The 26,374-nt window shown below is 40.5% G+C and overlaps 1 protein-coding gene across 2 annotated transcripts in view; it reads left to right on the top strand.

The window, feature by feature from the left end:
• Window positions 1–2,476: 2,476 nt before the first annotated feature.
• The window catches only part of LOC134494236 (DGAT1/2-independent enzyme synthesizing storage lipids-like), a 30,543-nt gene continuing 6,645 nt past the window's right edge, over window positions 2,477–26,374 (top strand). Inside the window, exons 1-5 of one of the 2 annotated variants that reach the window (XM_063299292.1) lie at window positions 2,477–2,567; window positions 3,969–4,066; window positions 6,170–6,334; window positions 8,938–9,131; window positions 19,919–19,979. In XM_063299292.1, coding sequence (XP_063155362.1) covers window positions 6,244–6,334; window positions 8,938–9,131; window positions 19,919–19,979 — 346 coding nt within the window. In that variant the 5' untranslated portion in view covers window positions 2,477–2,567; window positions 3,969–4,066; window positions 6,170–6,243. Of the gene's footprint in view, window positions 2,568–3,968; window positions 4,067–6,169; window positions 6,335–8,937; window positions 9,132–11,003; window positions 11,070–19,918; window positions 19,980–26,374 lie in introns of those variants that run through there. The other variant, XM_063299294.1, reaches the window with a different exon arrangement.

The raw sequence follows: 26,374 nt of genomic DNA, 5'->3' as shown, positions 1-26,374 counted from the left end.
CTTCTGGTAGCCACTATATTGTAGACAAGGCTCGTACCGGCCGAGTTTCGGTTCAGCCTTTTCGCTTTCCTGGTGAGAGCGCCGCTGGCTTTTCTCTGAGAACTGGCGTGTCAAGCAGCTTTCCGAGACCAGCGTAACCGGTACGGGTTTTTTTCCTGACTCATTCATGACAGCGGTAGGGACGTTTAGTATCCGAAGGAACTGCGAGCTCAGCGCGTGTTTTATTTTCTGAGAAAAAAACAAAACAAAACCTTCAGACTGCAGTCGGAAGATTCACGTCTAAGGCCCTTTTTGCCTGGAGCCCTGGTTGTGGCTGGAAAATATGGATAGTTTGTCTCTCCGGCGCAAACTGAGCGTAAGAGCGACCAGGGGCAGCTATGGGACGGGCGGTGGAGCCGCAGTGACGAGCGTGTTCGACCCGTCCAGGCGAGTCCGGGTCGAGGAAACCCCTGAGGGGTGGCGTGGGGGCCTTCCGTGGTTTGCGTGGTTAGGACAGGCTTTCGGTTTGCATTTCCGGGGAACGGTATCGACAAGGCTGGAAAAGGAAAAGGAAAAGGGGTATTAGGTGTGAGGGAAAAGAGGGCAGTGCGACGGAGCCTGCTCCTCTTTAATAAGTCCTCCACGTGTTGGACTGCAGGTCTCCGAACGCCCAGCCTGGGACCCGCCGCCCAACACATCTGGCGGGCACCATATTGAGGAACCGTGCCCATGTCACCTGCTAAGTATGCTCAGGAATTCCTTATCGCTCATTTCCTTTGACATTAACTACGTTGACCCTCTTTGCAGCATCGTGTTAAGGAGCAGAAGAAATGATTTTCATGTCCTCAAGTACATAACTTAGGGCTAAAGCGTCCGGGCTGCAGTAATCCCTACGACCGATGGAGGGGAGCAAAGAGCTACGAATCTAGTGGTCTTCTGAATTTTTGTAGCCCTGATGCTTTTGTGCTTGGCTAGTCTCCCTAACTTTAAATGAGTGTGGTGGTTTTACCTTCTGAGAGGTTTTGCAGGTAAGACCAGCTATGGTTTAAAACAATTTCCACAAGCCGTTCATTTATCCAGTGGCAGATCGTTCTTCTGTTAAGATTTGTTATGCAGATCTTTTAATTAAAAACATACTGAAATACAGGACACTGTTTAACAATAGGTAAGCTTTGCTTTGCAACTAAGTGAGCATGGAATACTAATTGTCTAGAGAAGGGCTGCCAGATCTGAATTGCAGAAATCAAGAGGACCCCTAGGCAGCAGGTAAAAGATAGGTAGGCTAACTCTTTGCTGCCCTCTAATGGTCATCCAGATTTTTGCTGCCAAGACCTGGTAGTCATAGCCAAGAAGAATGGTAGACAGGAAATGTATTACCAGAAAGCAGCCTTTTTCAACCTTTTGACCCTGGAGGAACCCTTGCAATATTTTTCAGGCCTCAGGGAACCCCTGTACATTCAGGCTCAAATAAAGGCCAGAATTTACAAAATTATTATATTCGTTTCATGTGTAGGCCGGTATATATGCATTAACAGTGTTCTTAAGCTAAAATAAAGAATGAAACTTACCTCTTTAATGGGAAGTTGCCCAAATTTGAAATAATTTTTTAAATAAATTGTGATCTCCCAGGGAACCCCTAGTGACCTCTCAGGGAACCCTCAGGTTCCACGGAACCCTGGTTGAGAAACCCTGCCAGAAAGCATTGGCTTTAGGATTGCGTGCAACAAACTATGAGGGTACGAGAATGTGTTAGCCTACCTGCCCTTAAATATGGCTGTGGGCAGTGGTGCTGTGTCAGCACTGATTACTGGAGAAATCCATGTCAAGTGAAGTGCACCACCTCGATGCCCTTGCTTGGATGTATCAAACAATCAATTCACTTTGGTTGTTAGAAATGCCTTCTGCACATGACATAATCATGAATTTGCAGAAGAAGGACCATTGAAGACTAATAAAGTAGCTGACACCGTGTGGCAGCTTCAATGTAATGCCTAGAATTGGGATGCCACTTCGCATTACAGAGACGGGACCTTTATTGGGAAGCACTAATATTACCTCCATTCTGTGCTATCCTGTTGTGTCTTATGAGAATGATCTGTATATTAACAAGCTTTCCATTCAAATCTTGGATCAACCATGATACTCTTTCAGCTCTAAAGTATAGGTGCAAACATTGTCTGAAATATGGAAATAACAATGTTTAGTGTATTGTAAGAAAATAAATTAAGCTCTTCTTTTAGAGATTAATTCCACAGAGATCACAAAGACTTTAAGAGGCAAATGTCAGTCACTTTGACCTAAAATGTCCTTTTAAGCAAATATTTAGTTATCTAATCAAAGTATGTATCAGTGTCATATTTGATACCTTCATCTTCCATTAAAAATGTGTAGTGAAGAATGCACGAAGAGTAAGTTACTTTTGCTTTTGATTAGTCAAGCCTGGGTATAAGCTTCATTGAACAAATAAATATTCTTTTGATTACACTTGTAATTCTAGACTTGCCTGAGCATAAGACTCATGAAATTTGTAACTTATTGATGAGCAATATAGAGGGCTTCCCTGCTTCATGTTTAAAATAAATTTGGAGGTAAGATTTAGGCTTTCAGTATCTTTGTGAACATGTACTTTAGAATGTGGTAAATATATTTTTTTGAATATTTAAAAAAAACAGTAAAGTACAACTTTTTAATTTAAAAGTAAACAGTTATAACTAGAAGTTGTAATTTCTATTAATTATTAATAGACATGGTTATTAATGACATGTTTTTCACAATTTTTTTTTAATCTTAATGAAACAGCTCTGTATAGCTACTGAAAAACACTTGGTGGGGGCTTTCACCTTGATTCTTGACAGATGTTAGAGATAGAGGATTAGATTGTTGTTCTGTGCTGAAATGCTAATGAGCCAAACAAGACTGAGAAACTAGAACAGAGATACAAACACAAAAAAGAATAATTGCAAACAAAGCAGAAAAGAACAGTGGGGTTTGCTGCCTCTGTGACTACATCTTGCTCTAAGTAATGATTATGATGCATAAATACCTAATAAAAGTCGTGTTACCGTATATACTTGTGGATAAGATGAGAATTTTAGGTGCCAAAATACACCCCCAAAATCAGATTCGACTTATCTGTGGATGGGCTAATCCACGAGTGTATATGGTGATACTTTTTTTAAAGTACCCATATTTCCTGTATATAATCATGTTTAAGCCGATCTGCATATAAGCAAACCCTTGAATTTTTAACCAAAATACCATGAAAAATGCAGGTTGGCTTATCTGTGGGTGGCACATTTTTCAAGGTATTTTGGTTAAAAATTCAAGGATCAGCTTATTGTGGATGGGTTTATACCCAAATATATACATTATCTGAAAAAAAAATCATTAATATTGTAAACATTTTATAAAACAATGCGATATAATTATTATTGGTACCAATTCAGTTTAAATCATTGTGTTTCTCTTGATGTAAACATTTTACCCTGCTTTAGGACACAGCCAAATACACATTTTACATATGTATTATGCAAGCTGACTTCTCTTATCTCCTACCAAATTGTTTTCCATTGTCTGGTTCACAATATCCTGCACATATTAGGAATGTTCCCTTCCCCAATAATTAACTGGACATATAATTTGGATTGGTTGGTTTAGATTTGGGTGTGTTTTATTAGGATAATCTTGTCTGTTGCACAGCTAGCATATTTAGAACTCTGTGATGTCTCTGGCAGGGCACTTGAATTTTTTTCTGGGATGAAGACACAGTAGTGCTGTGGAAAGAATGTGAATAAATGCTGCTTACCTTGATAGTCAGCTATGATCTCCTCTTCATGCCTTGTATATCTTTTGGAAGAATGGCTTCTTAACCATCTTCCATATATGGTTGCATACTCAGTACTGTTGCTTATTATTGTATTATTTGCCATTCCTCTGAGCATTGTATTATTTTTGTATATTTCTGCTTTATTCCTCCTACTGTATCAAAGGACTCACAAACTGAGTGGAAATTATTGCAGTAACATATGGGACCCTGTGCGGCTAATTATATCAACGATATGGGATGGATTTGCAAGATTTTGGCATGGTAAGCAAGCGTGTATGAGCGAGAAACTTAGACTCTGTTACAGAATGGTCTATATTTGTTGGATTATATCAGTAGAGCTGTACTTACTGAGGTAGGGGATGTTTTAACTCACAGTACTTTGTGTCAAAGTGTTCCACAGATTATTTATTTATTTAATAATTTTTATGCCCCCCCCCCATCTCACGGAACGTGACTCTGGGTGGCATAAAACCAACAATTAAAACAGTGTTTGTTTTTAAAGTATTGTTAGTTTTTTAAGTCCTCCAACTGCCAATATGCATTACACAAAAGCATATTGGCAATTGGAGGACTTAAAAAAAATAGGAACATTGACCAACGTCCAGAGTGCTCTCCCAAATATTTCATATATGTTTGTATTTAACACATTTTACTTATTTCTTGGAATATTTGCCTCACTTTCCTTTATGTGCCTTTGCTTCAGTGAATGTAAACAAATTATCTGTTTGCCTTGTGGTGAGTAAGATAGGACTTCAGAAAAAGAGAAGTGTGTCTCTGGGGATTGGTTACATGGTTCCTTGGATTTTGCTGTTAGCTGCAGTACAGGTTTGGGCAAATAATTACTGATCCTTCAGATGAATGTCAAATTTCAGTTCCTGGAGGTTGCAGGGCTCATGGTGAATGCTGCTGGGTGCTGAGTCTGCTGTCAGATCAAGAGGGAGTTAAGTCTCCTGTCAGTCGTCTACCATTGTTACCATTTGCCTGCCATTGTAATTAGTTCTGGCTTTTTGCTATTTGAGGAATCTCATTTTCAAGCAATTGGTGTTGCTGAAGCATTTTGTTGCAGTGGGGCGGGGAGATCATTGGAGGGTCTTGCCCTGCCTCCCAGCTTCTTCCAACCTAGTTTGGTTGGATTAATATGATTTGGGACAGGAGCCCACAGGCAATACAGCCTTCACTGAATCATAAGATGCTTGGAAGGTGAGACTTGTCACTCCCAGAAAGACAAAAACGGTGCAAGGCAGAAGGATTAGGAAGATACTTTTGTGACTGGCCAACCAACGCTGAATGGCTGATTATTTTCAGGGCTCTGCTTTTGGCCAGGTGGAGCAGGGGCTCACCACCTGTTGGTTCAGTTCTCTGTTAAGTGCTACAGCTTTGTAAATACATCTGCTCCAATAGTATCTTGAGCTGTCTGTACAAATAAAAATTGGAGCATCCTTATCAGTACCAGCTGAGTTTTAACTGGAATCAGAAGACTTGAGTGACAGGCTTGTTATCTGCAGGTGCTCAAAGTTTGTGCACCATGGCATAGCCTTTTCCCTGCTGCCAAGCATTCCTCAAACTGTTCATCTCTACCACAGGAATCCACTGTTTTCTCCACCAATGAAAGCATTCCGTAAGCAGAATTCTTCTCTGGGTGCTCTGCTTAAGGAAGTGAGGAGGTCACATTTGCTGGTTCTTCCCTTCCTGTAAAATCTATAGCGCTCTGTACCACATTCCTTGAGGGGGCGGGGGAGTGGATCCAAATGCTGGGAGGCCAAAAAGACTGGCACCGGGTAGTTAAAGAAAATTGCCTCCTTGCTTGCTCAGTCACTGGAATGTTTCAGTGACAGATTTTTGGAAAGCTTTTTCTGAATGGTTAAAAAGACAAAATTCCCTCAAGTTAAGTTCAACTTCTTGTAATTATACTAGGCATGTGCATGCAGTTTTCTTGGCAACAATACAGAAGTTGTATTACTGTCTTCAAAGGCAGTGTTTTGTTTGCTTAATTTTTCTGGGGCAGCCTACGGCTCTGAAATCTCCTGATGGTTCTCTATTCAAGTACTGACTAGGTCTGACCCTGCCTTGATCAGTCAGGGTCAGCTAGGTGACTTGCTATGACTCCATGAATGAAAGGAGTCCTTAATTCCACAGGAAACAGACTCTTAATCCAAACTACTATAGATAGCAACTTTCAGTACATGGGAATTTCAGGCAGTTGTCTGATTGTGGCTACTTATTAGTTAATTAAATATATTTAAAATATATTTTTCAGTAAAAACATTCATGTAAGAATCATGCATGATAGCACAATTACTGCATAACTGATTTACATAGCATAATATGGAATAACAGTTGATTTATACTTTGCATTTCAAACAGGTTATGAGCTACATGGCACAGAAAACATACCAGATGGGCCAGGCCTAATTATTTATTACCATGGAGCAGTTCCTATGGACTACGTATACTTTTTGGCTAGATTTTTTATTCTGAAGCGCAGGTGTTGTTACTCAATAGCAGATGATTATCTTTTCACATTTCCAGGTGATGTTTATAAGTTATATTAGTATGTGTGATGGTAAAATATTTCATTCCATTTGTTCTTCCAAACTTTAGGAAGTTTGAAGTATAGCTTTTTATATGATCGGTTTTCTGTGTGGGTAGCCAGCAGCTCTCAAAAGTTCTCAACACTCATTTTGGAAAACATTTAACATTTGCTAGAAATTGTTAGCTAGGGTTAGTGATTTAGAAACATGTTAAAGTATTAAACCAAACAAAAGAACAGGGAAAAGCATTTCCTTCTGTTAAATCATATTCTTATCTTTATCGTCCAACTGGCAATTCCATATAGGCCTCTGGCATAAGTCTGACATAAGCCAAGTCTAGTCAGTTCTCAGAAAATGGAGTAATAGAGAAGAGGGTCATTAGTAGGAGTGTGCACAAAACAAACCCCAGACAAACACACTGCAGCTCTGGAAGTTTGGCAGAACCACTGTGGATGAGCCGGGGTTCTAGCAGAGAGAAAACCTGGAATAAACCCTGGAGTGTTTTTATGGTGTGCATTTCTCCTTTCCCTGCTTCCCTTCAGGAGCTCCCAGCACAGATGATTATGATGATGATTTATTGAACTTGTACGCCACCTGACTCTTCCCTCCCCTGCCTCCCCTCAGATCTGCCTCTACCAGTATTTAAGAACAGTACATTCTACCAGCCTCCTTATTCTTTCTAGCACTTTCTATTATTCCCCTCCTCAGCCACCACCAGGGTCCCAGTGAGGCATATCCAACTGACCCACTTTCTTCCTCATTTTCTCAGTGCCTCCTAACCTCTTTACCTTCCTTTCCTTATCCACTGCTGGCACTTTGGTCCTTTCCTACCTCCCCCCCCCCCAATTCCTCACATCTGCCTGGAACAACTACCAAACACATATGGTGCAGTTGAAATACAAACTACTCAAAGCCAGCTGTCCTGTTTTGCATATCCCTAGTTATAAATGAATACTTGTCTTGGTGACTGTTCTGCCTCATAAATCAAAGTTGGTATTCCTTAAATTGCTAGGCAGCAAAAATGAAATTGTATATTCTCTTTGCAGGCTTTCAGGAACTTACTACACATTGCATGATACAGTTCACGAAATAAATTAATCTTTGGCATGATTCACCTGCCTCATATCATTACTATACACTGAAATGTTATCTCATTAGTTGTTACTTTGTTCAATTTTTAGTAATTCCAGATGTTGGTTCAGCTTCCAGTTGTGATGGATTAATGACAATTTTAATGCTTAGCCTTAAATATTTGAGGCACAGACTGCAAAACTATATACATTTTCTGGAGGTAAATTAGATTGAACTCAGTAAAACATACTTTTAGTAAATAAACCTAGTAATGTTCTTCACAGATCTGCATGAAGGAAAAAAAATCACTTAAATCACTTATCTATAAAATGTGACATAATTTCTTATCTAAATAGTAAAATTATTTTTAATTATTTTGTAAGATTTATATCCCTCTTTTTCTGCATGAGCTCAAGGCAGCATGCATATCACCAGTAGCATCTGCCCTCATTATTTTGCAGCGACTCCAAAATAATGTGTCCAAGGTGATGTCCTCACACAAATGCCATCATTAGCTGCCATTACAAACTTGTGGCCAAACATCTGGTGCAAGTATGTAAGTTATGACCTTTGTGGGGTGCCATTGTCATGAACCTTTCAAAATCCCACCCCCCCCCACAGATTCCCATTCATTGTGCGCTCTGCCAAAATTTCACATAATAACAAGCCTAGGAACCCCAAAGTCACCCAGTGAGCTTCTGTGGCAGAGAGTGGGCCGCCTGGTCCTAACCAACACCCTAACTGCTATCCTGCGCTGGCCTGGCTCTGATCTGTGATCTTTTCCACCAGAAAATACCAGAACAGTTTAATAATTCTTATTCCTTTCCACAAACAAGAAACAAAGTTGTTCATAATTATGAATTAGGTGGTATAAACTCAGTGCATCTCATCTTACTCTGGCATAGAGTTGAACTGCTATTTTATAATCTGTAATAAATTATTATTAGGCTCATTTAAAAATTACACAATTCCCTGCAAGTTTCAAGTTCTCACTAGGCAAGAGGGTTAACTAAGTCATATAAAATTATGCTGTGCCGTTGTCCGTTTCTTAATCTGTTTTTCAAAAATTCAGATGGTCATGATGTTTGTACTACAGATTAATTTTCAATGTCTTAACCTTCCATATAAATTTTGAAAATGCTTTTATTTGGCCAAATAGGTAAAGCATTTCCATATTGACCTACCTTTATTAAAATGATTTCAAAGTATTGCTTTATAATAGGTTCTGCAACTTTTAAAATAGAAAATTAATTGAAAGTATGCTAAATTTTCATATATCCGGCATTTTAACCTTCAGGTGAAATTGAAAATTAATATAAATGAAGACTGAAAGTGTCCTTCCCCTTTATTTATTATCAGTTTGTGACCACCTATACATAGGAGATGGTATCTTTCTCCCCAAATCATCCCACACACTTTTAAATTCTGCTTTGATTGCCTCTGTTACTTTAAGGTAAAGCATTAATATAACTTCATAGATGTTTACAAGCAGCACTTTTATTGTGTAACCTTGTACTTTCTTTCTTTCAGGTATTAAAGCATTAACTGGTGTGTCAGGTATTATACAAAATAAAAAGGAAGTGTGTTTAAATATTCTAAAGAAGGGCAAGCTACTCGGAATTTCGCCGGGAGGAATGAGAGAAGCACTCTTTAGTGATAAATCATACAAGCTTGTATGGCATAAGCGTAAAGGTTTCGCTCAGTTAGCTATAGATACTAAAGTGGTAAGTATATCCATATCATGATTAAATATTAAGCAGCAAAATGTTTTATCAAACAAGATATTTATTGATTTATTTGATTTCTATATAAAACATGATGCTAAACAACTGGAAAACTTAGTTTTGTAGGGAAATATTGGTATAGGTTTCCTTGTGGATAATATCTGCCAATGTGTATTTACTGTGTCTGCTGCTTGAGAGTTAAATAGATAAATAGTGGTAGCTTTGTCTCAGGAAAAACTTCCTGTTTTATCTTTCCAAAGTTTGGAACAAAAGGGAATAGTTCTTAATTCTTCATGGTTACATAAGCAGAACTCTTTTCCTTCACTTAACCTAGGACCATTTCTCCCCTCTTGCTTATATCTTAGGTTCTGTGACTTTAGTGCTATGGCAGAATATTCGTTGTTCTTCCATTTTCTTAATGATATAAATACTTTAAGATTAGTGGAATAATCATTGATGATCTTCTCTCTAGGCACAACCACTCTCAAATACTTTCTTAACATTCTATCATTTTACAAAAAACTATAATTTTTATATTTTTGACCCTCTGAATAGATCTTCAGTTGTAATATGGGGAGTACTGACCTATTCCAAAGATTTATTATAAAATAAGTTACATATTTGGCATTTTGTTTATATATAATGATGATTGAAGCAGGTATCCAGTATGGGAGGGATTTTCTAAAAATTAAGGGCCAAATTAGAATGGATAATGAAATTAATTGTGCAAGTTCAATACAAGTAGAAATAGAGAACTTGAAGAGAAATGAAGACTAAAAAAAACTGGTCCTTTTCTCTTAGATTCCAAGCATTTCACATCTTTTCTGTTCACTGATCTTTTTTTTCATCTACCCCCTCAGACCCAGTATTTATATTATTTAATAATCAAGTGTAGGAGAGGAAGACATTCTAATCTCATTCAACTATTTAGAGTTCAGTTCATTTTTACACAGTAAAAGTCTGTATAAAAGTATACAGACTCTATCAGTATGCTGCAAGGACCACTTTGCTTGTTAGAGCAAAGAGCCCAGTGTGCTTGCAATAAAGTGGGACTTAAGTTCCACTTGTGGCATGCTGGCCAAAATGACTGGCTGACTGACTGACTTTACCATTAGTAGTGAATGCTGCATTTGCCACAAGCATTACTAAAATCTGTACATCTCTATTTAAAAGCATTATGTAAACTTCTCAACTGACCAAAATCGGATGGGAAGTGGAGGTCAGTATCTATCAGCCTATCTGGTGATGACTATAGCACATAGCAGATTGTGACGTGGAATGAAAGAGGAGTAAATGAAAGAGCATGAATTTAAAAATAAAATGAAAGAAAGAAAAATAAATACATTTATATTTGTGAACCTAAGCAAAAAGGAGGGATGTAATAGATCCCTGTAACTGAAAGTGGTCTAATCTTACGTAGTGGGGGTAATGACTACACAGGGAAGTGAAAATACAGATTTAACTAAGGCCAAAGCATATGTCAGAAAGTATTAATTGTTGTCAAATAGCAATGTTGTCAAATGTTGTCAAAGTCAAATGAAAATAGGGATTCATAGACTAGTGATAGGTGCATGTTAACCCAGCCACCTGTTAGTTAGGTGAAGGCCTCCCAGGAGGTGACATGGTTGGGTTCATACAGTAGTAATGCCCTCTCTGAGGGAGAAGGTGGCTATCCTGCCTTGAAGGAGGTGGTAGTACACCCCCCCCCCCTCTCCAAGAAGCCATCACTGGACAACATTCCTGAATAACTTTAACCCAGCTTCCAATCTCCCTTTTCTGGGGAAGGTTGTTGAAAAAATGGTTGGGCTGCAGCATGAAAAGACCATGGAGGAAGCAAGTTATCTGGATCCTTTGGGTTGCAGATTGGGCATAAAAATAAGATGACTTTGATTGCACTTGTTGATGACCTCTGTTGTAGCCAGATGTCAGCCTTTTGAGGTAAGTCAGATCAAGAAACTGACACTACAGGAATTCTAGGAGTGCTACTTTACTGTTGTAGACTATATTAACTGAATCTTGAAAGCCTGTTAAAGGTTCTACCTGTCCTATCTTATAGTAAATGAAACCAAGGTGGGGTTATTTTGAGTCTTTTTCTCAAACTTCCTTCTATCTCTGAACTGTGTATTCGCTGGTCCATGGCCCTCCTTAATGGTTCTTTCATATCTTCCACAAGAAAATCATGAATTCTTTATCAATATCAATTATTTAAAGTTCTTGGTTCTCCTTGATCTCTCAGGAATCTTCAGTACCATTGATCATGATATCCCAGACTTACTATGGAGATTGGGAGTGGGGGGGCAAAATGTTGCTGTGATTATCCTCCTCTCTCCATGATTAGTTCTGGTTGGTGGCAGAGAGAGATTGAGTCCAAAACTCCTGACTTGGGGAGTGCCTCAGGGCTCAGCACTCTCACCCCTTCTTTTTTAACATGCACATGAAATCACTGAGTAAAGTCACTCATTGGCAAGAGTCAAATATTTTCAGTGTGCTGATGATATTCAGCTACTGTATATAATTTGATCCCTGGCAGACTGAATGATACTGTCAGGGTTTTATCCCAGTGCCTTGAGGCTGTAAGGGTTTGGATAGGAAGGAACAGACTTTACCTCAACCTTAGCAAGACTGAGTTGCTATGGGTAGAAGAACCTTAGGGATCTGGGGATTTTCTACCTGTAGTTGCACTCTCCCCAGACAGAACTGGTACATAATTTGGGGGTCATCTTGGACTCTCAGCTATTGTACAAAGAGCACATGCAGTTGTAGGAAGACCTTCACATAAATTCATGTTGTACATTAATTGTGCCCATTCATGGATAGTAGGTCCTTCCTTTTTTTTTTTTAAAGAACTTTATTAATTTTCAGAGTATAGTTAAAATACAAAAGATAGAATATATAAAAGATAGAGTACGGGACTAAAGAAAAAAGAAAAACTGTAAAAGTACAAAACAGACAGAAAACAGAAACAGAAACTGACTTCCGACCTTCTACAATACAGATATGAATGCATTTACAAATACAATTTCGTACCATTAGTTAAACCTTAGTAACATTATTTCTATCAAACCATTTAATCATTAAAACCCAAAATTGAAACTTCATTTTGTTCTGACGCAAGTAAATAGCCTAAAAGTGGTTGCCAAATAGCAACAAATGGTATTTTCTCTTATCAATGCTGTTAACTTTGCCATTTGGGCCAGTTCCATCCATTTAATCATCCATTCCTCCACTGTAGGAATTTGTGGTTCTTTCCGTCTTTGTGCATCTAAAAGTCTTGCTGCTGTAATCATGTATAAAAGCAAAGTCCCATGTTGTTTCTTGAGCTGCTGCTCCATCAATCCCAAATGAAACAGTTCTGGTTGTTCTTTTAAGCCCACTTTAAGGAATTTTGAACACATATTAACACATATTTGATCCCAAAATTTTTTGGCCTTCTCACAAGTCCACCAAAGATGATAAAAAGTTCCTTCACCAAGAGAACATTTCCAACAAACATTTGTTACTTCATTATACATTCTTGACAATATATCCAGAGTTAAACACCAACAATACATCATTTTATAAAAATTCTCTTTTAAGTTTTAATTCAAAGTAAATTTCAAACCTTTGTTCCACATGTTCTCCCATTGCTCCAACATAATATTATGTTATGTTATAATTCTTAGCCCATTTAATCATACATTCTTTATATATATACTGTATATGCACACATACATATACACAGACACTTAGTGGTCGCTAACTGAAACTGTGACTGTGCTTATGATCTTCCTTCAGTTTTCCTTTGCTTTACAGACTTGCAAAGGTCATAAATGCGAGGATCAATTGCAAAGTTACTTGTTCATCACCATTGTAACTGCGAACAGCCGCTGTACGAGGCAGTTGCTAAATGAGGACTGGCTTCTCTCCTCTTCTTGGCCATTTCTGCTGTTTGTTCTGATACCCAGTTTGATTTCTTCTGTTTCCTTTTTTTATATATATAATCTTCATTAAAGATTTTAATTACAGTAATAAAAACTAATACAAACTAAACTCAGAAAGAGAAAGGAAAGTAAAAAGAGTAAAAAGTACAAAGAAAGAAAAAGAAAAAAGAAATACATAAAGAAGTGACTTCTAATCTTCATCACAAGTATAAACAAGTTTGGTTGCTTTTCACCCCCTATAAGATTACAAACATATATTTCTTCTTCCCATAACCCATCCTTAATCTATAAGCAAATCAATAAGACATCAATTTTCAACCCTGGTGTCAGCAAAAAGTCAATAAAGGGTTGCCAGAATTGCATAAAAACATGATATTTTAACCTTGATCAAATAAACTAACTTTATATTCTTTACCTCTGAAAATCTTAATCTTTAGTTCATTCAAATTTCCTTTAATATTTCAAATGTTAATAATGTTTTGTGTCATTTTGTAAATCTCAGTCTGAATCAGAACAAAAGGCAGGTTTTTTTGTTGTGAGGTGGAGGGTGCAGGTCTGGGCATGGATTTTGATAGACATGGGAGGGGGAAGGGTTCTGAAGGGATGAGGGCAGGCTATCATATCCCAGTAGTGACGGGTAGAGGGAGAAATGGCGGGAGACGAGGGCAAGATTTGTACGTGGAAGGGGGCACAGGTATATTGTTCCTGTGGCACGTCCCAGCCCCTCAAACTCACTCCCAGGTCCTGGTTGGCAGACTTTCAAGGCCCTGGGCTGTTGGCTGCTGCTGCTGAATGCCAGGTCAGTTTGTAATAAGGCCACCCTCATCCATGATTTGATAGTGGATGAGAAAGCTGACCTGGCTTGTATTATGGAGACCTGGCTGGGAGAGGAAGGGGGAGTCCCCCTTTCTGAAATGTGCCCAGCTGGTTACCAGGGGTGGCACCAGCCAAGACTCCAGGGTAGGGGTGGTGGGGTGGCATTGGTCATCCGAGACACTTGGGAGGCATCCAGGGGCGCTGCTCCTCAGATTGCCGGGTGTGAGACCCTGTTTGTTAAGTTGGGCTCTAGGGATCAGCTGAGACTGTTGCTATTGTACCAGCCTCCCTGCTGCATAGCAACCTCCCTGCCTGAGCTCCTTGACTCTATAGCTGTGTTGGCGGTGAAGTTCCCCAGGCTTATGGTCTTGGGGGATTTTAACCTGCCTTCCTTGGGGACGGGGTTGGAGGTAGCTCAGGAATTCATAACTACCATGACAGCCATGGGCCTGTCCCGCATAACGGTGGTCATTCGCCTGACCTGGTTTTTCTGTCGGAGCAGTGGCAGAGTGCTCTGAAATTGGGGGAGATCTTGGTTTCTCCCCTGTCATGGTCAGATCACTGCCTGGTGAGCCTCCAGTTCTCTGGCGCCACCCCCCTCCGCAGGGAGGCTGGGCCTACTAGATCGGCCCCCCCAGATGACTGATGGACCCAATTGGGTTTCAGAGGAAGCTCGGGGTTGTTCCAGGAAGTCTGCTGCACGGTCTGACTGAGGCCTTGGTGGCTGCATGGAATGAGGGAGTGGCCAGGGCCTTGGATTGGATCGCGCCTGAGCGGCCTCTCTATGGTTTATGGAGGAGCTGAGGAGGCTTAAGAGGGCTAAGAGATGCCTGGAGCGCTGCTGGTGGAAGATGGGGAGCGAAGACGACCGAACGCAAGCTAGAGCCACTATTAGAGCCTACCTCGTGGCAGTAAGGGCAGCAAAATGTGGTTATTTCTCCGCTCTTATTGCATCTGCAGATAGCCGTCCGGTGGCCCTATCTCGGGTGACTCGGTCCCTCCTTGGAGGGAGTAATACCGAGCCTTACCTGCAGGGTCGCTGTGAGGAATATGCTGTGCATCTAGCGGATAAAGTTGCATTCGCTCTACGTTGGACACCAGCTTTAAGGCAGGGCCAGTGGAGGATATGGGGGCAAAGTGTCATGAGTAAGGATGGCGAGCAGGGGGCTCCCATCCAGACTGTCAAGCGCATGCATAGCACTGAGGAATTGTTCAGCCATTCAAAGAGACACAGATCGGGACCGCCTTAACCCTTGGGGGTTATATGTCTGGGTTTTTCCCACGCTTCTTCAGTTTGTTAGGATTCCTGTTAAGCACTAGTAATAAATATTAGAGACCAGTTCCTCCGTGTGTTTCCTGGGTGTTAGGACATCAAGTCTGGCATGGTTAGCTAGTTTGATCCAGTTGCACCTGAAGAGGTGGACAGGGCCCTTGCAGCTACTAGTTCGGCCACTTCTGTATTAGATCCGTGCCCTTCCTGGTTTGTTAAGGCTGCCCGAGTGGAGGCACGTGATTGGGTCTGGGTGGTGGTTAATTTCTCTTTGAGAGAGGGTGTGCTCCCGCCGGCTCTTAAGGAGGCGGTGGTGTGTCCTCTCCTCAAGTGGCCATCGCTCGACCCAACCAGCTTGGACAGTTTTCGTTTAGTCTCCAACTTCCCCTTTTTGGGGAAGGTTGTGGAGAGAGTGTTCGCGTGGCAGCTGCAGAGGACCCTGGATGAAGCGGATTATCTGGATCCTTTTAAGTCAGGGTTCAGGCTGGGTTACGGGACTGAGACAGCATTGATAGCACTCTTAGATGACCTCTGGCAGGAGCGGGATGGGGGCAGTGCAACTATCCTTGCTCTTCTTGACCTTTCAGCCGCATTCAATACCATCGATCATGGTATCCTTCTGGACTGGCTTCGGGAGTTGGGGTGGGCGGCAGTGTTGTGCTGGTTCTCCTCCTTCCTCTGGGGCCAGTTCCAGTTGGTGTTGATGGGGGGGGAAAGGTCCAGCCCACATCCCCTACTCTGTGGGGTGCCTCAGGGCTCGGTTCTCTCTCCTCTCCTATTTAACGTCTACATGAGACCGTTGGGGGAGGTGATCCGACGGTTTGGGGTAAGATACCATCAATATGCTGATGATACTCAGCTTGATATCTCTACCCCAGACTGCCTGAGTGATGCCGTGGATATCCTGACCCAGTGCCTGGAGGCTGTGAGGGCCTGGATGGGGTGCAATAGGCTTTGACTCAACCCAAGCAAGACTGAGTGGCTTTGGGTTTGTGGGCCTCCTCGTGCTAAGATTTTTCCAGCTCTGGTCTTGGATGGGGTTGCACTGCCCCAGACAGACCCAGTGCGCAATCTAGGGGTCCCTATAGACTCACGGCTCCTGCTCGAAGAGCAGGTGGCAGCCGTGGCTAGGAGGGCCTCTGTACACCTTCGGTTTGTGTGCCAGCTCTGCCCATTCCTAGACCGAGAGGCTTTACTCACAGTCACTCATGCCCTCGTGACCTCCCGTCTGGACTACTGTAATGCACTCTACATGGGGCTGCCCTTGAAGAGCATTCGGAAGCTTCAACTGGTGCAGAATGCAGCTGCACGGGTAGTAAATGGTGTCAGGTACTCGATACATGTAACACCACTGCTATGGGAGCTGCATTGGTTGCCGGTATGCTTCTGGGTGCAATTCAAGGTGCTGGTTGTCACCTTTAAAGCCCTTCATGGCTTGGGACTGGGTTACTTAAGGGACCACCTTCTCTCAGTTGTTTCTGCCTGTCCAATTCGATCTAGTAGGTTGGGTATGCTGTGGGTCCCGTTAGCCAGGGAGTGTCGGTTGGTGGGAACTAGAAGGCGTGCCTTCTCTTCCGTAGTGTCTGCCCTCTGGAACATCCTCCCTCCAGAAATTAGGATATCCCTGACCCTGCTGGCCTTTTGTAAGGCCGTGAAGACCTGGCTTTGTGCCTGGGCCCGGGCCCTCAAACGTGTGGATGGTCCCATCTCTTGACTGTATTAACATTCATGCATTGCTCGCTTGGCAGCCATGTATATTTATTCTGTATTTATTTTATATTTTAACTGTTTTAATTGTAATTGTTTTAATTGTTTTATAGTTGTATTGTTGTAAGCCACCCAGAGTCACTCGCTGAGATGGGCAGCTATAGAAATCAATCAATCAAACAAACAAACAAATAAATAAATGGCAGTTTTTTTTTCTTTTTGCCTGAAATCTTTAGTTCCTTCTAGTGTCCAATTTAAATCATAAGGTCTCTAATCTCTGTTATGACATAGTAGACAAAATAATTCTGGTTCCCATGAAAAGCTATTTATGTTATATAGTTAGTTCTAAAATCTTATAGTAAAAGTTCCAATATTCCAGATTTGTCTGGACCCTTAATTCACTTATAACTTCCTTGGTTCAAAATCTTGTTTTGCTTTTTGCCATTTATTTCAAATTCTTTAAGTTCTTAAACTTATGGTTATTTTTTATTTTGTTCAGAAATTTAGATAGACTCACCAGGTGGCTTTTCAACTTGTCAATCTGCAGATTTCTAATAGCCTTAAGATAATTAAATAAGAAATTTCCAAAAGTGATTAGAAGTGAGGTTAGCAAACTTAAGTGTCCTTTAAAAGGCTCCACCATGGCTGTGAGCTTGATGATTGATCCCTTTGTCTCCCGGCACTCAAACCGGGAAACAAAGTTTAGCTTAGGAGATGTGTTTCGCTTGCGTTGCCTCCAAGAATGAAAATAAAAAGACTGCAGGAAGAGAAAGTGTAAGTCCTGTATAAAAAAAGAACAGGTAGTCCTTGGTTAACTACCACTCACTCAGAGACTGTTCAAAGTATGATGGTGCTGAGTGAGTGGTATTTACAACCGGTCCTCGAAGTTGTGGCCATTCCAACGCCTCTGTAGTCATGTGATCATGATCTGGGTGCTTGGTAACCAATTTGCCCTTATGGTGGTTGCAGTGTCCCACGGTCACATGATTGCCATTTGAGACAAGCAAAGTTAATACTTAATACACTGAATGGCAGAAAAGACAAGCAAAGTCAATGGGAAAGCTGGCAGAGAAGGGCGCAAGTCACTCAGGTAAGTTTTGCCTACCCTTTGGCAGCCACCCCAGCCCCTCCGTGCTCATGCCGCACTGGCCCCTCACGCACCCGGCAGCAATCACTTACCTGCCAGCCTCCTTGCAAACCGCCTGGAACTTGCAATGTCCTGCTGGTTTCCCCATTGACTTTGCTTGTTGGAAGCCAGCAGGAAATTGTGAGGAGGTCCTTGCTTAACGACCCACAGTCCTCACTTAATGACGGCAATGGGGAGTCCTGGGATTGCCATCGCTAAGCAAAGCAGTCACATGACATTGCACTTTATGACCACATCACTTAGCGATGGAAATTCCAGTCCCAATCACTATCGTTAACCGAGGGCTACTTGTATTAGAAGATGGTAGTGAATGGACTCATTCGTTTAGGCCAGGCCTGGCAAAACTTCCCATCCCCCAATTCATTCAGGTACTGTATCTCAAGATTAATAGGTGATTGCCAGACATAGAATCAACATGTTCATCTAAGAATACAGGCAGTGGCTAGGAACATATGAGTGCAAGGAATACAAATCCAGAATTGACCAGATAACATGAAGGGGATTTAGGGTCAGTTTTCTATCCAGGCCTGAAAGGGAGTTGTGGAGGTTAAAGCTGCTTGGACTTGCCCAGTGGATTCTCCGTCCTTGCTGATAAAAATCTTTGTCAGTTTATCTCCTCTTTGCAGTAAAAAAGTTTTAGTAGTATTTGTATTCAGATTACTTTGTTTTTAGGTATATTAGTCTGCTTCGGGGATTGTGGTATTTGGTATTTAACAGCCAGTTAACTGTTGTTTCTGTGCTAAGCAAAGTCTTGTAAATTTTGTTTCATCTTAAACTATTAGAGCCCAGGTCCCACCCATCAGTTCTATGTCCAATCTCCCCATAGCTTTTTACGGGAGATTGATGTTTGAGACACTGTTTGTATTTTCATCAATACTATATGTCTGATTTCAGACCTATTTATTAGAATGGAACTTATTAAGATATCAGCCCACAACCCATAGGATGTTCTCTATTATCCTAGGTTACTTTTGTCTCACCCCACCCCACCCCCAGTGCTTTGTTGAGAAACATACCTATGTTAAACGATAAATAGGACTTTTTGTGACTTGTCATACCCCCATGGAAACTATTTTGTGACTGTGCAATAGGAAACTTTTATGGGAGTACTTGCAGCAAGTTTTCAAAATTCCTGTGTGCCACTGGCCCTAAAAAGGCTCCCTGCTCTTTCTGGGTGACAAAGATTATTCCTTCCATTTTAGAAGGAGTGTCTATTTCTCATTAACTGACCAATATTGCCCATTCTATATTAGTTGAGTTTCTTTTTATAATTTGTAATTTTAAAAAGCCATTCTAGTTCACCAGATACATACTACATAAGAAGAACACTTGAAATAATCAATTATATTATAAATATTGAACATTGTCCAGTGCAAAATATAAGCTAGATCTTCTTGTTCCATTATTGAGTGGTTGGTTGAAAACATTTAGCATGAGTGATTGATCTGCGGTTCAGACATTACTACATTATAGTTGGTGTTGCTAGTCTCATGTTTGTTTTCAACATGGATGGAAGATTATAAGGGAGAAAGGCAGCAGCTTAAATATTCATAAAAATTACAATCTGTCATTGATGATAATTATGTGTATCTTAAGTGCAGGTTGGGTTAGAAAAGATAAGAATGTTAGATGTGTACATTAGAGCTAAGAAAGATCAGTCAGAAATTATTATACCTGCTCTGTGAAGAGCCCTCAGTGTATCAGAATAAGAGATGTCCAAGAGCTTTAACACTTACCCCAACTTGTATGTTTTTGTGAGAAGAGTGGCTTGAAATGGCGTGGGATCCTGGCTCCCACCATACATATTCAAAATGGCCACATGTACCTTTTTGAACAATATAAGCTAGAAAAGGGACTGATGACCTGACAGGCTTTTAGTTTTTAAAATATTTAATTACATTAAAGTTTATCTCTTTTTTCCCCTTAGCCTATAATCCCAATGTATACACAAAATGTTCGGGAAGGATTTAGGATCGTTGGACAAACAAGTAAGGCATAGTTCTACTGCATATTTGAATTTAAAAATTATTTGTTCTTTAGTCTAAAGCTCTGTGCTTTGCATAGCATTTAGCAGCAGTGTAAGACACCAAAAGGTCTCTAGCCCAATTCTTTCTGGGAAGCAGAGTTTAACTGAGGTCATGATTGAGCCCACCAGAGTAATATAATGATAATTATTTTTACTTTATTGTGCTTTTAATTGCCTTGATAAAGAAAACCTTTTCTCAGGAAATTAAAACTGAATGTACTGCATGGTACAGTTACCTCTTCCCTTCACAGGTGAGCAGGAGGTTTTCTTGAGGCCCAACACAAATGCTGAGTTTGTTCTTCAGCATCCCACCATTCCAAAGACTTAGGGGCATTTTAGATAGTTGCTGCTTTGCTTTCACTTTTCCATATTTGGAAAATGTTAGGACAGGAGAAAGGGGAAAGGAGGGAAGTTGCATGATGATAATTCTAGCTTTTAATCACAGGAATGATGTATCAAGGCCTCTCCAAAGTGCCTTGGAAAGAGATGTTGGAGCTCTATTACTGTTCTGCTATACTTTGTTCTCTGCTCTTTGCTGATATTGAAGAGCAATATTGGAAAAAAAATGTAGTAAAGTGAAAGTATTTACTTGTGATTTGTATATTGAATTTCTTCTGTCTTACAGCTCTTTTAATTTAATCTTTATATCCCAGATTTCTTATTCATTCATCCATATTCTGTGCCTGCCTGATTAACTATAAATTGTTAATCTGCTTTCTGTCTTATTAGAACTTAGTTGTGGCATTTCCACACACAGCTTTTATGGCAGTCTGAAAACAGAAACAGATTTATCAGTTCTCAGTGTTAACTGAGCCAGGAGCTGAATACGTTTATTACTGGCTCCATTATTAGGCTATGCCATGTCTTTTCATTTGAAGGTTTGCACTGCTGGTTAACTTCTGATTAGCCTGTTACCCTTGCAGAAATCCTTTCCTTACTTGGTCATTACCTTGATCAGATTATCAGGCAAATTTCTTCAGTATCTAAAACAGCCTTCCTCAACCTTTTGACCCTGGAGGAATCCTTGAAATATTTTTCAGGCCTTGGGGAACCCCTGCACATTCAGGCTCAAATATAGGACACAAGTTACAAAATTATTATATTTGTTTTATGTGTAGGCCTGTATATATGCATTAGCAGTGTTCTTAAACTAAAAATAAAGAATGAAACTTACCTCTTTAATGTGAAATTTCCTGAACTTGAAATACTTTTTTAAATAAATTGTGATTTCCCAGGGAACCCCTAGTGACCTCTTGCGGAACCCTAGGGTTCCACGGAAACCTGGTTGAGAAACCCTGATCTAGAATGCAATTCATTTGACTCTGGAGACTTAAATTCATTCCAGGTAAACTCCCTGACCATGTTTCTTTGAATCTCAAGCTTCAATCATACCTCCTCATTCTGTTCTTTAAAATTGCCTGATGGGACATACCCTCTTGTTGAAGAAGACGATGACAAAATAGCTATTCAGTAGCAGTCTTTTCTTTTCTTTTAGTATTTTGCTGCCTTGACTAAAGACCTGGTATACTAATTTTTTTCCTTCCCCTTTATTTTGAACATATCCAAAGAAGCCTGCTTTGTTATTCTTAATAAACTTCACCAATTTCAGCTCATTCTGAAAATAGTTTTCTGTACATCCAGTCTAAATTATAAGCTATTTGTTTTAACTTTTCTTTGTGATCAGTCCCTCTTTCCAACTCCTAAGTGTTCTTTTTTGTTTTCATAAATGCTTTTTCTGTTGTTTTCCAATTTTTTACTCATTTAAATTGTTTTCAACTGTGCTTTTATTAAGTCCTTTTAAAAAAAAAAAGTCTGTTAACCTTTCTATTTCATTCCTTTTTGAGATCTGCAGTTTGCTTTAGAAAGTATCATCCACATCTTCTAGGTTGGGTTTACATAATAAACGCTACCTTGGTAATATTGCAAAGTTCATTTAGTTTCTATTTTTCTCTTTCATTGACTGGAAAAATAGTTCAGAACGCCCATCACCTTGAACATCCTTCCTCAGTTTTCAAAGTCCAGGGTGATATATTTACATCCTTTCTTTGCAAGTACAGTATATTACATCCCCACATGGATAAACAAAAAGCAATAATAGTCACTGGACTTGAGAGGTCTTGATAAACCAATTCAAGGTATTACACTGTTTTTCTGAGCAATTGTGGTATGGAAATATAATGGTATAGAAGGGCCTGTCTTCCTCTTCTCTCTCTCCTGATTTTTATTAACTTAGGTTTTATTCTGAATAAATCTTATGTTCAAATTCTTAAGTTTGTTCCTATATACACTGATAAGGAAAAGTTGTAAGTTAGGTGCTTTCAGTTGGGTTCACTTCTGATGAATATATGGGCAAATGCTTACCTTCTTGACCTGTCTCCAGTAATATTTTTTTCGAAGGACATTTTGGTAATCTCTTTAATCCCATCTATTCATTTGGTCCACTATTAGCTTCTGTTTCTGTCAGCTTTGTCAAGACAGCCATTTTTTTCTAGCTTATATTGTGTTGTTTATTCGTTCAGTCGCTTCCGACTCTTCATGACTTCATGGACCAGCCCACGCCAGAGCTTTCTGTCGGTCATCAACACCCCCAGCTCCCCCAGGGACGGGTCCGTCACCTCTAGAATATCATCTATCCATCTTGCCCTTGGTCGACCCCTCTTCCTTTTCCCTTCCACTCTCCCTACCATCAGCATCTTCTCCAGGGTGTCCTGTCTTCTCATTATGTGGCCAAAGTATTTCAGTTTTGCCTTTAATATCATTCCCTCAAGTGAGCAGTCTGGCTTTATTTCCTGGAGTATGGACTGGTTTGATCTTCTTGCAGTCCCAGGCACTCTCAGAATTTTTCTCCAGCACCACAGTTCCAAAGCATCTATCTTCCTTCTCTCAGCCTTCCTTATGGACCTTTGTTGTCAGTGTGATGTCTCTGCTCTTGACTATTTTATCGAGATTTGTCATTGCTCTTCTCCCAAGGATTAAACGTCTTCTGATTTCCTGACTGCAATCAGCATCTGCAGTAATCTTTGCTCCTAGAAATACAAAGTCTTTCACTGCCTCTACATTTTCTCCCTCTGTTTGCCAGTTATCAATCAAGCTGGTTGCCATAATCTTGGTTTTTTTGAGGTTTAGCTGCAAGCCAGCTTTTGCACTTTCTTCTTTCACCTTCGTCATAAGGCTCCTCAGTTCCTCTTCGCTTTCAGCCATCAAAGTGGTATCATCTGCATATCTGAGATTGTTAATGTTTCTTCCAGCGATTTTAACTCCAGCCTTGGATTCCTCAAGTCCAGCACGTCGCATGATGTGTTCTGCATACAAGTTGAATAGGTAGCGTGAAAGTATACAACCCTGCCGTACTCCTTTCCCAATCTTAAACCAGTCCGTTGTTCCGTGGTCTGTTCTTACTGTTGCTACTTGGTCGTTATACAGATTCTTCAGGAGGCAGACAAGATGACTTGGTATCCCCATACCGCTAAGAACTTGCCACAATTTGTTATGGTCCACACAGTCAAAGGCTTTAGAATAGTCAATAAAACAGAAATAGATGTTTTTCTGAAACTCCCTGGCTTTTTCCATTATCCAGCGGATATTGGCAATTTGGTCCCTAGCTTCTCTGCCTTTTCTAAACCCAGCTTGTACATCTGGCAATTCTCGCTCCATGAATTGCTGAAGTCTACCTTGCAGGATCTTGAGCATTACCTTACTGGCATGTGAAATGAGTGCCACTGTTCGATAGTTTGAACATTCTTTAGTGTTCCCCTTTTTTGGTATGGGGATATAAGTTGATTTTTTCCAATCTGATGGCCATTCTTGTGTTTTGCAAATTTGCTGGCATATAGCATGCATTACCTTGACAATATCATTTCTCAAGATTTTGAACAATTCAGCTGGGATACCATCGTCTCCTGCTGCCTTGTTATTAGCAATGCTTCTTAAGGCCCACTCAACCTCACTCTTCAGGATGTCTGGCTCTAGCTCACCGACCACACCATCAAAGCTATCCCCGATATTGTTATCCTTCCTATACAGGTTTTCTGTATATTCTTGCCACCTTTTCTTGATCTCTTCTTCTTCTGTTAGGTCCTTGCCATCTTTGTTTTTGATCATACCCATTTTTGCCAGGAATTTACCTCCGATGTTTCTAGTTTTCTGGAAGAGGTCTCTTGTCCTTCCTATTCTATTGTCTTCTTCCACTTCCGCACATTACTCGTTTAAAAATAATTCCTTATCTCTTCTGGCTAGCCTCTGGAATTTTGCATTTAATTGGGCATATCTCCCTTACCACTGTTGCCTTTTGCTTTTCTTCTTTCTTGGGCTACTTCTAGTGTCTCAGCAGACAGCCATTTTGCCTTCTTGGTTCTCTTTTTCTTTGGGATGTATTTTGTTGCTGCCTCCTGAACAATGTTGTGAACTTCTGTCCATAGTTCTTCCGGGACCCTATCTACTAAGTCCAGTCCCTTAAATCTATTCTTCACCTCCACTGCATATTCCTTAGGAATATTAGTGAGCTCATATCTAGCTGATCTGTGGGTCTTCCCTAATCTCTTTAGTCTTATCCTAAATTGTGCAATAAGAAGTTCGTGATCTGAACTACAGTCAGCTCCAGGTCTTGTTTTTACCGATTGTATAAATGTCCGCCAGCTTTGGCTGCAAAGGATGTAGTCAATCTGCTTTCGGTGTTGTCCATCTGGTGAAGTCCATGTATAAAGCCATCTCTTAGGTTGTTGGAAGAGAGTGTTTGTTATGCAGAGTGAGTTGTCTTGGCAAAATTCTATCAGCCTATGTCCTGCTTCATTTTGTTCTCCCAGGCCATGCTTACCTGTAATTCCAGGTGTCATTTGACTGCCCACCTTAGCATTCCAGTCTCCTGTGATGAAAATAACATCTCTTTTAGGCGTGTTGTCCAGTAGGTGCTGCAGATCCTCATAGAACTGCTCTACTTCAGCTTCATCATCATCTGTGGTTGAGGCGTATATTTGGATCACTGTGATGTTAGATGGCTTGCCCTGAATTCGAATTGAGATCATTCTGTCGTTTTTTGGATTGTATCCAAGCACTGCTTTAGCCACTTTACTATTAATTATGAAGGCTACTCCATTTCTTCTGTGGTCCTCTTGTCCACAGTAGTAGATCTGGTGGTCATTTGATGTAAAGTGGCCCATTCCAGTCCATTTCAGTTCACTGACACCCAAAATGTCTATCTTTAATCTTGACATCTCACCAATAACCACATCCAATTTGCCCTGGCTTATAGATCTTACATTCCAGGTTCCAGTGGTGTGTTGATCCTTAGAACATCGGATTCGCCATTCACCACCAGCACTGTCAGCCACTAGCCGTCCTTTTGGCTTTGAGCTAGCTGCATCATCACATCTGGGGCTAGTTGAACTCATCCTCTGTTCCTCCCGAGTAGCATTTTGACCATCTTCCGACCTGGGGTCTCATCTTCCGATGGTATAGCAACATATCTCTGGTTGTACTGATCCATTTAGTTTTCACGGCAAGAATACTGGGGTGGGTTGCCATTACCTCTCCAGGGATTCCATTTAGTCTGACCTCTCTGTCATGACCTTCCCGTCTTGGGTGGCCCTTCACGGTTTAGCTCACGGCATCATTGAGATGCTCAGGCTCCAGCACTGTGACAAGGTAACGATCCTTTGCTGAAGTAGCCTATATTAGTTTGTCCATAGGAAATTTCTGCTTGTTTTTTATCATCGCAAGGGTATAGTAAACCTTTATTTAGACTAGGACTGACAGACCAGTGGTTCTTATAGTACTGGTGTATGCTACCCCTAGTAACCGAACCCATAATTCAAAGATACTGATATTTCTCAGGTATAAATTACCGCTGAGAAAACTGTTGCTTTACTGTTGTTGTCACTGAAATGTCCTTATTCTTATGATCTTGTCTGAGTTTTTCAATTGTTCTTTATTAACAGTAACTCAATGTGAAGGATATCACACTTTGATCTCACTTTCTTTCCTAAAGAAAAGAGAGCATCCTCAGGCACAAGAGTACGAACATCTCCTCCAGATGTTATCTGTAGAACTTTCAAATTACATTTTCAGTATTAAAATTACTAAAATCTAACAACTGAAAAGCTTATGATCCCCTGCGTTGGAGGAAGAATTGCTGCTGGCACTCCCCATCTTGAATTATATACATTTTATCTTAACCCTTCCCCCAATCCCCCCCCCCCGATCCCAATAAATCTAATGCCACACATTGGCAAACTGGTCTGTTTGCAGATAATCTCAGCTTTACCCAACTCTGAGGTTGCTGCTACTGGAAGGGGCTCTTTCTGTAGAGAAGATAGCTGCAGGGCTGAACCTAAGAGTTGACAATAATTGTGAAAAAGCACA

This window comes from Candoia aspera, chromosome 3 (assembly GCF_035149785.1).
Source record: "Candoia aspera isolate rCanAsp1 chromosome 3, rCanAsp1.hap2, whole genome shotgun sequence".
Lineage (NCBI taxonomy): Eukaryota > Metazoa > Chordata > Lepidosauria > Squamata > Boidae > Candoia > Candoia aspera.
Note: the sequence above shows the minus strand (reverse complement) of the source record. Positions and strands in the feature narration are given on the sequence as shown.